General features: G+C 34.9%; 2 protein-coding genes across 3 annotated transcripts; one reads left to right on the forward strand and one right to left on the reverse strand.

Annotated features, from left to right (window-relative positions):
* Window positions 1-2,195: 2,195 nt before the first annotated feature.
* On the forward strand, window positions 2,196-4,856 carry LOC120067367 (Ubiquitin-associated/translation elongation factor EF1B protein). Its single transcript, XM_039018942.2, has 5 exons — window positions 2,196-2,536; window positions 2,721-2,773; window positions 2,915-3,082; window positions 3,487-3,588; window positions 4,577-4,856. The coding sequence occupies exons 1-5, from the start codon at window positions 2,311-2,313 to the stop codon at window positions 4,709-4,711; spliced, it is 684 nt and encodes a 227-aa protein (XP_038874870.1). The 5' UTR covers window positions 2,196-2,310; the 3' UTR covers window positions 4,712-4,856.
* Window positions 4,857-6,095: 1,239 nt separating this feature from the next.
* On the reverse strand, window positions 6,096-10,858 carry LOC120067366 (Galactosyltransferase family protein). 2 transcript variants are annotated; one of them, XR_016525216.1, is made up of 13 exons: window positions 10,434-10,857; window positions 10,281-10,344; window positions 9,348-9,397; window positions 9,073-9,257; window positions 8,695-8,758; window positions 8,528-8,600; window positions 8,308-8,431; window positions 7,544-7,631; window positions 7,395-7,445; window positions 7,081-7,140; window positions 6,828-6,899; window positions 6,628-6,740; window positions 6,096-6,534 (listed from the first exon to the last, which is right to left on the reverse strand). XR_016525216.1 is itself a non-coding variant. In XM_039018941.2 (12 exons), the coding sequence occupies exons 1-12, from the start codon at window positions 10,544-10,546 to the stop codon at window positions 6,512-6,514; spliced, it is 1,020 nt and encodes a 339-aa protein (XP_038874869.1). In that variant the 5' UTR covers window positions 10,547-10,858; the 3' UTR covers window positions 6,096-6,511. The 2 variants fall into 2 exon arrangements, 1 of the variants encoding a protein (XP_038874869.1); XM_039018941.2 differs by lacking the exon at window positions 7,081-7,140 and having other exon boundaries at window positions 10,434-10,858.
* Window positions 10,859-13,432: the final 2,574 nt, after the last annotated feature.

Genomic DNA, 13,432 nt, shown 5'->3' on the forward strand with positions numbered 1-13,432 from the left:
AAAAAAAATTACAAATATGACAAAATTTAGATAGTCTATATGTGATAGACCATATCGTTTGTAGGAGTAGAGATGTCCAAAAAAATCTGCGAGTTGGGGTCTCGTATTCGGAATTCCAATACACGAGAAATCGAGGAGAGAGTGAGAATTTTTTTTCCCCATTTACAATTTGGGGTTGGAGACGGGGATTATATCCCCGTCCCCAACCTCGCCCCATGTCCCAGTGCCCACCTTGACTTTTGTATGGTAGACTTTGTTAGGATAATTATGGATGTTTTAATTATTTAAGTTTAAAACCTTATTGCTTTAAATCCTCCTACGTTGTAATATTTAAGGTAGAATATTCTAATGGTTGAATTTTAATTTTTACAAATGATGAGAATTTAACATTTTAATTAGATCTTTTCAAATTGCATGTGTATTATTGTTTTTATTAGCAAAAATGATAATCTTTTATTTAAATGAAACTTGTATAGGAAACGTTTAAGGAATTGTTAAAGAAAATATTCAATTGAAATAAAAAATTGTTAGAAAAAAAAGTGGGAAATTTTCCCCCGTGGGGATGAGGAATGAAATAGGGGGATAGGAACTTCCCCGTCTTGTGAACATCTCTAGGTAGGAGTCTATCAGTGATAGGCCATATCGTCGGTAAGAGTCTATTAGTGATAGAAGTCTATCGCTGATAGACTTTGCTATATTTGCAATTTTTTAAAAATGTTGTTATACACTTGATTATTATCCCTAAAAACGTTATCCATTGCAATTACCCTTTGAGAAGTTAAATATGTACTTGACCCTATTTTTTCTGTAAGCTATAGTAAGGGTATATATCGGTCGGTATCGGTTTGGGGAGAAAACGAGTACCGAAACCAACCAAAAAAATGTGTGAACTTTGACCGATGGTCGGTCAGTTTATGTCTTTTTTTCTCTTTTTTCTTTTTAAGTAATTACAAGCAAAGTCAATGTGTGAATGAAAAAGAAAGATGAATTGCAAGTGTTATTATTAGGTAAACATAATTTACAACTTTTTAAAATTTAAATTAATCTTGTAGTAGGCTTGAAAATTAGGTAATATAAACAAAAAAAAAAAATAATATATCAACACTAAAAAGTAGGCTAACAAAGTAAAGGTTTTTAAGGTTGATTTGACATTTGTAATTAAGAAGGTAAAGTAAATTTATTTTTCTCATTTCTTCGATACCATATCAACATTAGAAAATTATTATGTTATAACAGTTAACACAAACTATTGTAAACCTTTTAAACTTATATCTCAAAATTGACAGGCTACAAATATACATTTTAAACTCTTAGGACCAAATAATAAGTTTATTATTGAAATTTTAATTTAATTTAATTTATTTAACTTATTCTAATATTGTTTTATCATAACAATTGTTTAAATTCAAAACTGCATCATATGGACATAATTAAAAATCTTTGGGCAGTCACTAAATTTTGGTGCAACTTAGCATGTAGTTTGAACATTTAAAGTTTGAGATTATATTAGAATAAATAAATTTAGTTTTGTGTCTAACAAATTAGTTAATTTTAAAATGTCTCAAATATGCTATGAACCTATTGTACACTATTTAACGTTTTGTCAAGTATTTTTCTACTTTTAAAATTTAAGATAAGAATTATTATTTATAAAAATACGTTTATGAATATATTAAGAGTGTGTTTGTGATACAAACATTTTCAAGTGTATTTTAATATGCTTTTATAAAAATATTTAAATAAAAATGATTTTTTTGAAAAACATTTTTTCTCAAATCAATCCAAATGGATCCTAAACTTTTTAAAGTTCATACCCTAAATTTGTAATTTTCTTTTCAATTCAACCAGATGTGAGGTTAATAGTGATATATCCATGTTATGCTCTCGTTAAATTAACGCATTAAATTGAATATATATCCTTAGTTTTAAGATTCAAACACATAAATATATATAGCAAGTTTTACTTCTTTTTTTTTTAATACAAAAGGGAGATTGAACCTCAACTTTCTGGAACGGAGGTGATGATAATAGTAAATAACTCAAATTTTACTCAACAAACTTGAAATATTGAAGGATATTTAGTTTTTATTTAATGTAATTATGCATTTTAAAATCTTAAATTCGTAATTTAAATTAAAAAAAAAACATGAAATCAATCTTCAAAATAAAATCTTAGAAGAGATATTTGATGGAAAATGAAATCCAAAATTTGAAAACATAAAAATTGGGAACGAATATAACATTAGGCATTAACTTTAATACCTTCATTTGTCCACCGTCTTTCCTTTGAGCTTTTTCCTCTGTTCTCCAATGGCATACGATTACAGAAACAAACCCGGCCACTACGATGCTCATCCACCGATGTACGGCCCGACTGCTTCTTCTTCCCCATCTCCCTCTCCCCATCCCATGTATTCACAGTCAATGTACCCCAGGATCGGTCAACAAGCTCCTTCAACGACCACTCCGGTGGCCCGTCTCTCTTCCCATCATCATTCTTCTTCTCCATCTCCATCTCCATCTCCTTCTTCCTCTTGTAAATTCATTGTCTTTCGTCTCATGTTATAATGGGTTTTTGACGAATCGCTTATTTTCTTAGTTTATGTGAATTTTAGAAATAGTTTTAGGGTTTTCTTGGATTGTTTGATTTTCATATGAAATTGATGGAATTTTGTGGTTTTTGTTTTAATTGACTTCGATTGGTTGATTTGATTGTACAGCAGGATTGGGCATCAGGGTTACCATTAAACCGGAATATCGAATTACTCCTCCGGTGAGTTTTGATTTTGTTGCTCCAGATTGTGAATTCTGTTATGAATGTGAATTGGATCTTGATATCGGTGACTTTCTGGTTCTTTTGTTTGGTAATGAAAATGGTTGCTTTGGGTTTTAATGGCTTGACGTTTTCTTATAGCCTCAATTATCTCCACAAATTGGAGATATTCCTCGGAGCAATTTCCAATTTGATTTTGAGTTTGAGAAAAAGGTTTTAGCTGAAGCAGAGAAAGAAACTCCGAATTGGAATCGGTTTGGCCTGGAACATCTTCCTTCTAAACCAGTGGAGTCCACAACATCTTCAATGGTAACTTTTTCTTTTAATTTATATGCTATTTTTTTTTTCTTCAGTAGTGAGCTTCTTAACTAGGATTTTGTCTAGGAAAGATTCTCTCTCTGGAAACATATTTTTAACTTTTTATCTGTAGTAGGTTAATTCCTTATCCTAGAACATCATTAATCACATGTATACCTTAGTAATTTATTTTTTATGATTTGCAAACGAAATGTCTTTATTTCTTGTTATTTATTTTCATTCATTCATTTTGTGTTGATTGTCTCTTTTAAAAAAATAATAAATAAATAAAACCTCCTTGATTCTGTTTGATTGCCTTTCCCCCCCCCCCCTAAAAATGGTATTATATTGTATGTCTCACTGTCTGTGTTCCACAATCTACATTTGTTGTCATGAGTATACATGTTTCCTTGTAGGCTTCAATTGGAGATCCAGTTGTGAGCAAGTATGTTGCATCTGGCTTGAGTCGGGAAGCTGTTTCATTTGCAGTTGCTAATTATGGAGACAATCCAACCAAGGTAATTATGAATGATTGGTGTAGTGACATCCTAGGGAAATGGGATATGATCTTATTGTAATGTATTGCATTTATGGCCCGGTGGTCGTAAGGGCCAATGTAAATAATAAAGTACTTAAAGGAGGGGTTGAGATTAACTATGGTGGCCTATATCTTATGAGTTTCCTTGGCATCTAAAATCTAAATATAGAGTAGATAGTAGTCCCATGAGAATACTTGAGGTGTGAACAAGCTGACTTGGACACACATAAATGGTCCATTTATACAAAATGGTGAAGTGATCCCCTTGAAAGAAATGGTGCCTTTTAGTTTCCTAAAAACTAAAAGAAAGAAAGAGAGCATGCCTTTTGGAATGCAGACACAGTGGTGTATGGTTTTGGTTGTGTTAGTCAGTGATGTAAGGTATTATCTCTGATTAGTTAGTGGAAGGCCAAGTATAATCGGTGATAAGTTGGAGGAAGGTCACGTATTATCTCTATAAGTCGGAGGAAGGTCAGGATGAAGATAAGTTATCATTGTCATATAGACGTTAAGTTACCACACCCTTTAGCCCTGGGACACGTGCTATAACGGCCAGAATGAAGATATGTATACTTGATATGATTCATCACATATTAGATAACGCTTGTGAACAGCTTGCAGGATTATCTCTACTTCTCACTCTACTATAATTAAGTTGCTTGCTTGTGATGCACAGATGGGGGATCTATTCACAGCTTTTTGATTTATCCTATCATTTACGCTATTTGATTCAATTCTACTTCACTTTTTAAGAGGTTAAAATGTAGTATTGTCCTCTGAAGTCTTTTTTTGTTTCTTAGTCCCGTCACTAAAGCTCAAAACATCCTATTTTATTCCAAGTTTTAATAACTTTCAGTCTTAGTCCCTCTAATTCCATCTTGTAGAGTACATCATTCTACGATATCCTTCACGACTGTTGTTTGTTTTTTTGTTTTGGCTTTGCTGACCGTCTCTGAGTAATTTTGTAGGTTCAAGAATTTGTAAAAGGCTACACACTCCTACGAGAAATGGGATTTTCTTCCGTTAAGGTGGTCGAGGCATTACTCATGTATGACAATGACACTGATAAGGCTGTAGCTCATTTTCTTGGCGGTACGTCTTAATTAGGAATTATGGAAATGATTGTGTCAAGAATTCTGTTGTACTCCAACTATGACATCTTTGTATATGTAATATGACACTAGAGGCCTCTTGGGATTGTAAATGTGATGAAGAATATAGGCATTTATAATGTATTGTATTCATTTACCTGATGGTGTTTCACCGATACTTGCAGACTCTCACAATGGCAGGTAATGATGATTACGTCTTATATTTCGTGTTCGTCTTTGGATTGAATTCTGTTGTAGAATTCAGTGATAGGTTGATTTCAAGTTCAAGGTCTTGATAATTATTTGGTTTTTGAAACTCGTGTTGTTTCACTTAATTTTTCAAGAATCAAATGAGATCTTAATGAATGTACTTCTCTATTTGTATTTTGGTCGCAAATGATCTGCGTGGTATACCAAGTTACCACCTTTTCAGTAGAGATTATGTATGAAATTTTGTCTTTGCAGCAAACTTCTAAAGGTCACCTTCTTTTGCTAGATCTTTGAAGCAGCTTTCAAACTTCGTATAGGCAATAAATTCTGTTTAGAAGAATTGCACATATGCAAAGAAACTCAAATAGAATAAAAGTGGCTAATCATCTGTTTTTAGTCAAGTAAAGAGAGGAATTTGATTGGTTTTGACCATATCCAAAGAAGCCAGGAGTTACCTTATGAAGCTCGAGAAGATGAAGAGCGAAATACATTAGTGGTGATTATAGTGGTTTCTTAGAGGTGTCCAAAATAAGTCAAACTTTAGATAATTTCTTACTTGATTGATGTCCCAAAATACGTCAATATTGAATATAATCGAGTTGGGTTGTTGATGTTATTTTTGGTGACTTGTTCTCTTTGTCCCATTAGTTGAGCTTTATTGAATTTTTTTTTAAAAAAAATTTAAATCTCTAACTTCTGTTGAGAGTATATGGTTTAACCAATTAAATTATGTTCAAATTTTGATTCTAATTATTTGTGATATGAATCTATTGCAACCTCACTATTACATGTTATGCTTTCCCTTTCCACTATGTTTTGTTTTCCATATGAATTTAAGGATACATTTGATAACCATGTCCATGTGATTTTTAAAAATTAAGTTCTTTGTTTTTTTTTTTGTTTTTTTTTTTGTTTTTTTTGTTTTTTTTGTGCTTAGTAAAAAATGATAGAAAAGCACAGTTAAAAAAGAATTAAGAAAACAAACATAATTTTTAAGAATAAAACAATTAAATGGTGTTATCAAAGCTAACAATTTTGGTAGTCTATAAATTAATACTATATATTACAAGAACGTTTTAGACATTATCATGTCAACTTCTAATTAGTTCCCCAACTTCCATGACGTTCTGAAACTTTTGGTTTTTGTTAATATGACAGGCAAATGAAAACAGTACGAGTCTTACCCTTTATGAGAGTTATCCTTGATAATAGGTGCTTAATAAAACTGTGCCTTTAAATCTACATTTCTCAAAGGTCCAACTCGCCTGAAAGAATTAACATACATTCCGATGTGCTAAATGAACAACAAAATCACATTTAAGAACGTCAGTAAGATGAAGTGAAGTCCAAAGAATGAAGAAAATTATATTTTCCCTTCAACTATTAATCTTTCTGTGTAGCAAGCACGTCTTACAAACTGTTGAGCCTCTGGCTAGTCTCTCCAGAACTCGGAGTTAGCGTAAGAAACCGAAAGCAGCATGGGAAGAGCTATTGCCTTTCGTCTAGCCACACACAAGGACATCAAAAAGATATAAATTAGTTCTGTGTTCTCTTCAGGCTGGTATTTCCCTTTTTCCCATCGAGGATCTTCAAGCAAACCAATCAGACACCTGCGCAGATGGCTCCTACAAAGGGAGGGAAAAGAAAACTGTTAATGTTGAAATTTTGGGTTTGAAATTTCCGATTCTGATGTGTCTATTAGAGACGGGAAGACAAACCTGCAGACCAAGAAGAGCAGCAAAACTTGCCCTCGTCAATGTACGTGACATCAAGCCCGATGAACCAGGCACCAGTTGTGACATCGTCATGAGCGTAAGAACGGAGAAGAGATCTGCAGATTTGATAAACCCAATGTAAGCATTCGTGTTGAGCCATGTAAAATGCAGACAAGGCAATAGATGAAAATAGAATTACTTGCCTGTTTATTGAGATAAACTTGGCCAGGGCTTTAGATATGACATACATTTCGCCAGAAGCATGTCGGAAGTATCTGTTTATGTTTGCAAAAGACAAAAATAAGCATATGAAACAGTCACAAAGAAGTATATATAACTTTCAAAATGTGAAGCTGAAAAGATAGTTCACAAATCCAGGTAGGATCAAGTCAAGGTGTGGTTCAAAATGCTTTTAAAATGTGTGCTTTTAGCAAAAGTGTCCTTTTACTGAATTACCCGATGAACAATAAGGTTTGATTCTACAACTTTGGAGTAGTGTTTTTCCACAAGTACTTTCTACAAAAAAAAAAAAAAAAAAAAAAAAAGGGTTTTAAATTGACTTTCTCTAGAGTATTGTTATATTTCTCCAAAGGCCAAAATATGATAAACATAATAATATTGAGTGGAATGAGTCCTTGACCATCGCAAAAGTGGAAGAACAAAACAGAGTCTTAGCATGTTCGGCAATGGAAAGAAATTAGCAGGACGAATTAGTAACATGCTAACATTATTGTTAGTAACAAGGCATACACACATGCAATATAACTCACGTTTTTTTATCACCAAATTTCCACCAGTCTGGTTCATACCATTTATGGCTCCTGAAAAGGTCGAAATGGAAAACGATGAGAGATTTAGTTTCATGGTCAAATGTCCACTACCTACGTTAAATGTATGTCCTGATTTACACCATACTCACGGTTCTGAGAATACTTCACCAGATTTCATGCACCCAACATAAACACGTGGTTTGTCCAAGTAAGAAGCAAGTGTGCTCCCTAGGGCATCTGTACAAAGCAAAAATTATTTACAGAAATGATTAGCGAATGTATACATTTTCACTCACAAGTGCCATAAGCACAAAACGGGAAGAAGTTGAGAATAGCTTCACTTCAATGGCAAAATTAACGTTGAAGGTATCGCAATAATGTGTTCCATAAGAAAAAGCACAAGATACAATTTTTCTTTAGAAAAAATGGGCCATGAAAAATAAGGCCAAACCCAAATAAAAGAAACCTGAGAAAAGAAAAATTACTAGAGAATCCTTGTTAGTGATTGGATAACTACAAAGACTCGAAACAAGGTATTGACATGGGCACTAAACTTCAAACTTCACAAGACTTCTCTACCCCCTTAAAATTTTCTTTTCATTTCTAACCCAATGTTCCAAAGAAAAGCAAGAGACAGTCTCCTCAAGAATCCTCCCTGACTTCAAATAGATGATGCAGAACACCTTTCATTATGGTGCGACAGTCTCAACTAAAGTTGAATTGCATTAACTATCTCACTTTCAATAGAAAGAGACATATATAGCACTGACATATCAAGAAAAAAGACTGTTTTAGTATGAAGCATGAAGTTTTATTGACATACTAATTTGTTTCTTACTTTCTCAGAGAGGATTTTTACATGCAAAGCAAAATGCATCGAGGGATAACTATTCATCGCAATAGTTGTACTAACCAATATTTATATAAACATCATCATTGACTTTGGCATAAAATTCGGCATCCCATTTATCAACAGCATAAGCAAAAAAAAGCTTGGCCTTCTTTGAAAGCTCCTCAGGCGCCTCCACATGTTCATTCTGTAATGGAGTAGGCTATAATCAATCAACTAAATTTTACTCAGGTAACAAGGATCGTGCATCATTCTATCGTCTATAACAATTAAGAAAACATACATGTATAATGAAATCATTATATTGTCTATTTTCATCGTCTATGGCCCTGTCTAAACTGTCCCCACGGTTTGGACTGCAAGAAATTACATAAACTAGATGTTAAGGAAGACTTTCAAATGAAAATCAGAATATTGGACATAAAGTTAATAAACGAACAGAAATAAAACCTTCTTCCAATGACAAATCTAGCAATTATGCCCTTCTGGCTCTCCATTTTTCTCAAAGAAGCACCTGCAAATCAAGCTTTTAGATCTAAACATTTAACATTAAAAAAGGATTGTAATATACATAAACACAAACTATATTCACAAAATGTAGCACTAAGAAAGGAGGGAAGACATTTGTTTCCTGCCATGAGAAAGTACAACGGTGAATTGCAGTGTCACAAAAAGCAATCCTTTTTACCCTCATCACGAACACTTCAACCTGAATTATTCATTCTTAACCCTGATTTTTCTTTTGTTATTCTATGAGGCATACAGAACCTCAATCCTAGAAATTGGGTATGTGATTAACTTTGACCTCGGGGAAGACTAACGCATTACCAGTTCCCATCCATGCTTTACGAATTGCATCTCTGTTGTTTTTGCGGCCAAATCCGGTGATGACTCCAATTACAACCAAAGGGATCTTTGTTTCATTAGTCTCTCTTGAATGCTTCACCATAAATCCCTCCTGCCTAGCAGCAGCCAAGTCCATCTCAAGCGCCAACAATTTCTTCTGTTGTTCCCTATAAAGAAGTATAAATAATACAAGAGATTGGAGCCGTATACTTAAAACTAGATAGTTTCAATCCAACACAAATATAAATAAGTACTACCTGCAGGCTATGATTTTTAACGTATCATCCACTGAAATGGCCGATTGTCCCTGTACAGGTACCATGGATCAATTTGAATAATCCAGAGAAGACAGAAGTGAACAAGTGGATATGAAATCAACACAAATTGCAATGCAACTGTATCTGCAGCTAACAGAATGGGTGTAAAATAACAAATTCAAAGCCAAGAACTGATAGGCACTATTGCATTTTTTGGCTAGCCATAACCTCATTGGTCATTGCAAATTACATGCAAATATGCTCCATTTAAATCATCCTATGCTATCTCATAGTGATAATTCAACATCAACAACCAAATTTTGGTCGATTTAAATTTCCATCCAGTATAAGGTTCCAGGTATCCACACCCATACCTTTGTAAAGGAAAACAAACAAACAAACAAACAAAAACGACAGCAGTCAATCTTACTTAGTTACTTGAACAAGATCTATTCTACAAGTTGCCCAATTGTGTCCTCCAGTTCTAAAAAAACAACAGCAGTCTGTACTTATTTGACAATTACCAAATAAACTGTAACAAGATGCCAGTTATATAAAATATTATAAATCAACAAACCCATACTGAGTTTCTCCATGCATGGATGTCCCTTTAAGAGAGGGAATATCTTGAAGTAAAAAAAACACGTAATGTATTATATTTCAAGGACCTCCCGGAAGTTATCAACCACCGTTTCTTTCCTATGCATACTACAATGTTGTTGAAGTGCATTTACATCAATTCAATTTTGAAAAAAGGGGGGAAAAAACATCCAATCAATGTACTAATTGAACCGCTGGTCGGAAAATAGTAGCAGAAACTCAGCTTAAGCTTAGTACGAGTATAATAAGAAATGCAGCTGCTAAATTGTCGCTTACAAATAATGTTTTAACTAAAAAAATTCCAGAAATAAGTAAGCAAAGCAGGTTACCCACCTGACCCGTTAGCCTATCCAGCTCCTTAATCAAGTAAACCCTGTTCTCCGCATCCTGCCATAACCTGCAAATCATCCAGAATTGAAAATGATCCATAACCAAACACCGAGGGAAGAAGAAATAGAGGAAAAGAGGGAATCAAAGAGACCGAACCGGCCAGCGACGTAGATTGAAGCGAAGGTAGCGAACATGGAGAGTAAAAGGGTGGGAATTCGGGATCGAATAGGCATGCCCGAAAGTCGAGCATTCGATCCCTTACTTCGCATCTTCTCAGCAAGTAATAGGCTTCGTCTTCAACCTTCAAAAACCAAAGCGGATCAAACCTGATGCATTTAACAGATCTTGGAGACGATCAAATCGAATCCGAAACTTGGTTCGGAATTGAAATTGATCTGCAGAAACAATTGGATATTGGAAGGGGGAGCTGAGAAGTGAAGAAGAGTGGATGAGAAGTTTGAGAAGATTGATTTGGCGGTTGGTGGAAAAAGTTCAGTCCATTTCAGCGATGGAGATGAACAGATCGAAATTATACATTCAAAAATCTCATAATCAAATCAAATTTGGTATGTGACAAAACATCTTCACTTCCATTCGCTCGAGGTTTTGAATGATCCAATTTTTTTTTTGTTCAAAATGTCAAGTGACCTATTTTTAAAAAATAATGTTAATGACTCTCTGCTGACATCATCGTCATACCAAATTACATAAATTGCTCTTACTTCTTCGTCTTCTTACCTTTTTACTGAGAACTCACCAAAACTAAAAACTCTTCATTTAAAATTTTCAAGGCTAACGGCTTCGTATCGCTCATAAACTAAAACACTCTTTAGAATCCATCATTTCGGCCTGCAAACGATACTACTGCCGCTGACAAATCGAATCTAATCGGTAAATCTTTCAATATGTGTCTGAAAATATCTTACATTGATCGGTAATGGGACTTTGTGGGTTGTTCTGGGTTTAGAAATACACTAATATGGTTTTTTTTGTTTGTTTTTTGGTTTTCGATGTGTTATGTGGTTGAAGACGAGTAGAAAGAGATTGTGAGCGAGATAAGTGAGAGTGACACCGGAGAGAGCGAATGTGAGCGAGATAAGTGAACCTATGGTTTTTTTGTTTGTTTTTCTGGTTTTCGATGTGTTATGTGGTTAAAGACGAGTAAAAAGAGAGAATGTGAGCGAGATAAGTGAGAGCAACACTGGAGAGAGTGACACCAGAGAGAGCAATACTGGAGATAGTGATACCGGAGAGAGCGATACTGGAGATAGCGATACCAGAGAGAGGGACACCAGTGAAAGCGAGTCTAGCGATAGGGAATCTAGTGAGATTTAAATAGAATGTTGTTTTACAATTTTTTTTTTCTGAAGGAGTTTACTGATTGAATCTTTATTTCATGCAGGAGTGATTTAAGATGGCAACACATTTCAGAATACCCGAAGCCGACCGATTTCTCAGTCAAGTAACCAGCTTGGCTCACATTGCTAATGCAAACAAGATTGTGAAAGAGAAGCTTACGCCAAGGCAGTTGGACATGTTCAAGAGAACAGTTTTTGGACGATTTGTAGACGTTGACATGGTGTTTAACAGCCCAGTTATCCATCACATGTTGCTGAGAGAAGTGAGAGGATGAGATTAGACTCAATGTCATTCTCTATTTATGGAAAGGTTGTCACTTTTTCAAAGGATGACTTTTTGTTGATGACTAGTTTGTGGCAATCCCCAACACGAGTTGATCAGAACTAGCAGTCCTCGTATGAACTTGCTATCAAGTATTTTGGTAATCGAGTGACGAAGGACACCTTACATCTCCGTCGACTTGAAGAAAAATACAAGGACTTGGAGTTTGAAAATGATGATGATGATGTTGTAAAGATCACAGTAGTTTACTATATTAAGGTCTCAATGATGGGAAAAAACAAACAGAAAAATGCAGTGGACCTCAAATGTTTTAAGGACGTTCAAACCTTAGATTACTACAACAGTCTTGATTGGGGTACCATTATTTGGGAGAGGACATTGGATGCCCTAAAGACTGTGTTGAATGATAAGAGCAGTCTATACAAGACGAGGGTCAAAGGAAATAAAAATTACGTTGTGAAGTACTCTTTACGTGGATTTCCACAAGCGTTCCAGGTAAATTTGCTTAACATAATAATTGTGTTGTTTGATTTAACATTACTATTATTCTTAATATGTTTTAAATTTTATTTAGGTATGGACGTACGAGATCCTAGCTTCATCGATAGCTGGAAACATTGCGAAGCGAAGGAGCAAGGTGGCTTTGCCCCGCATATTACGATGGTCATGCTCCCACTCATTGTCCTTCAAAGAACTCAAGAGAGAGATATTCGAGTCTAACAATGTACGTTTACTCTATGCATAATATGTTTATCTGGTTGTTAAGTTGACACTAACCAGTTTACTGGGTTGTTAATGCAGATAAAAGTTAAAGAGGGTAATGTCATGTCAGATGCTGAGAGGGAGTTTCGGGATACCCCAGTGGACGGGCGACCTATATTTGATCTAGGTACGGATGATGATAGTTCTGAAAATGGCAATAGGTCGACTAGTGATAGGGGTAGTCCTGAAAGTGAAAGTGACAGTGATGATCATTGTAGAGGTGACAATGATGAAGTTATTAGGGTAGAAGGAGGGGATGAACCTGAGCATTCTGAGCATAAGGATGTTGAATATGGAAAGATGGAAAGAGGGACATACACACCTAGTGATAATATGTTCCATGATGTGATGGAGGACGTACACGATGAGGATGAGTTGAACCAACTTGATGTCTATCTTACAGACTCCCGTAGAGAGCGACCTGTGGATGAAGAATGTCCTGAGTGTGCTGCCCGCCACAGGGAGGGAGCCAATCCCAACGAGTCTATTTATTCGTACCTGCAGATCATGGACAACTCACTATCGAGGTTGGATGGCCGTATATCGGGTTTAGATAGTTGTGTATCCAATATGGAGGAAAACATGACGGACATGAAAGGGCAATTGTTGGCCATCCTGTTACTGTTGCAGTCTATGTGTAAGGTTTACATTTATTATCATTTTATGTCTTCATGTGTTTAGTTTTTACGTGTTCGTGAACTCATCATTTTACTTTACTAATTGAAGGGTTCCACGGTGAATGAGGAGATGAC

The sequence above is a fragment of the Benincasa hispida genome, chromosome 12 (genome assembly GCF_027475165.1).
Source record: "Benincasa hispida cultivar pf3 chromosome 12, pf3_genome.v1.1, whole genome shotgun sequence".
NCBI classification, from domain to species: Eukaryota; Viridiplantae; Streptophyta; class Magnoliopsida; order Cucurbitales; family Cucurbitaceae; genus Benincasa; species Benincasa hispida.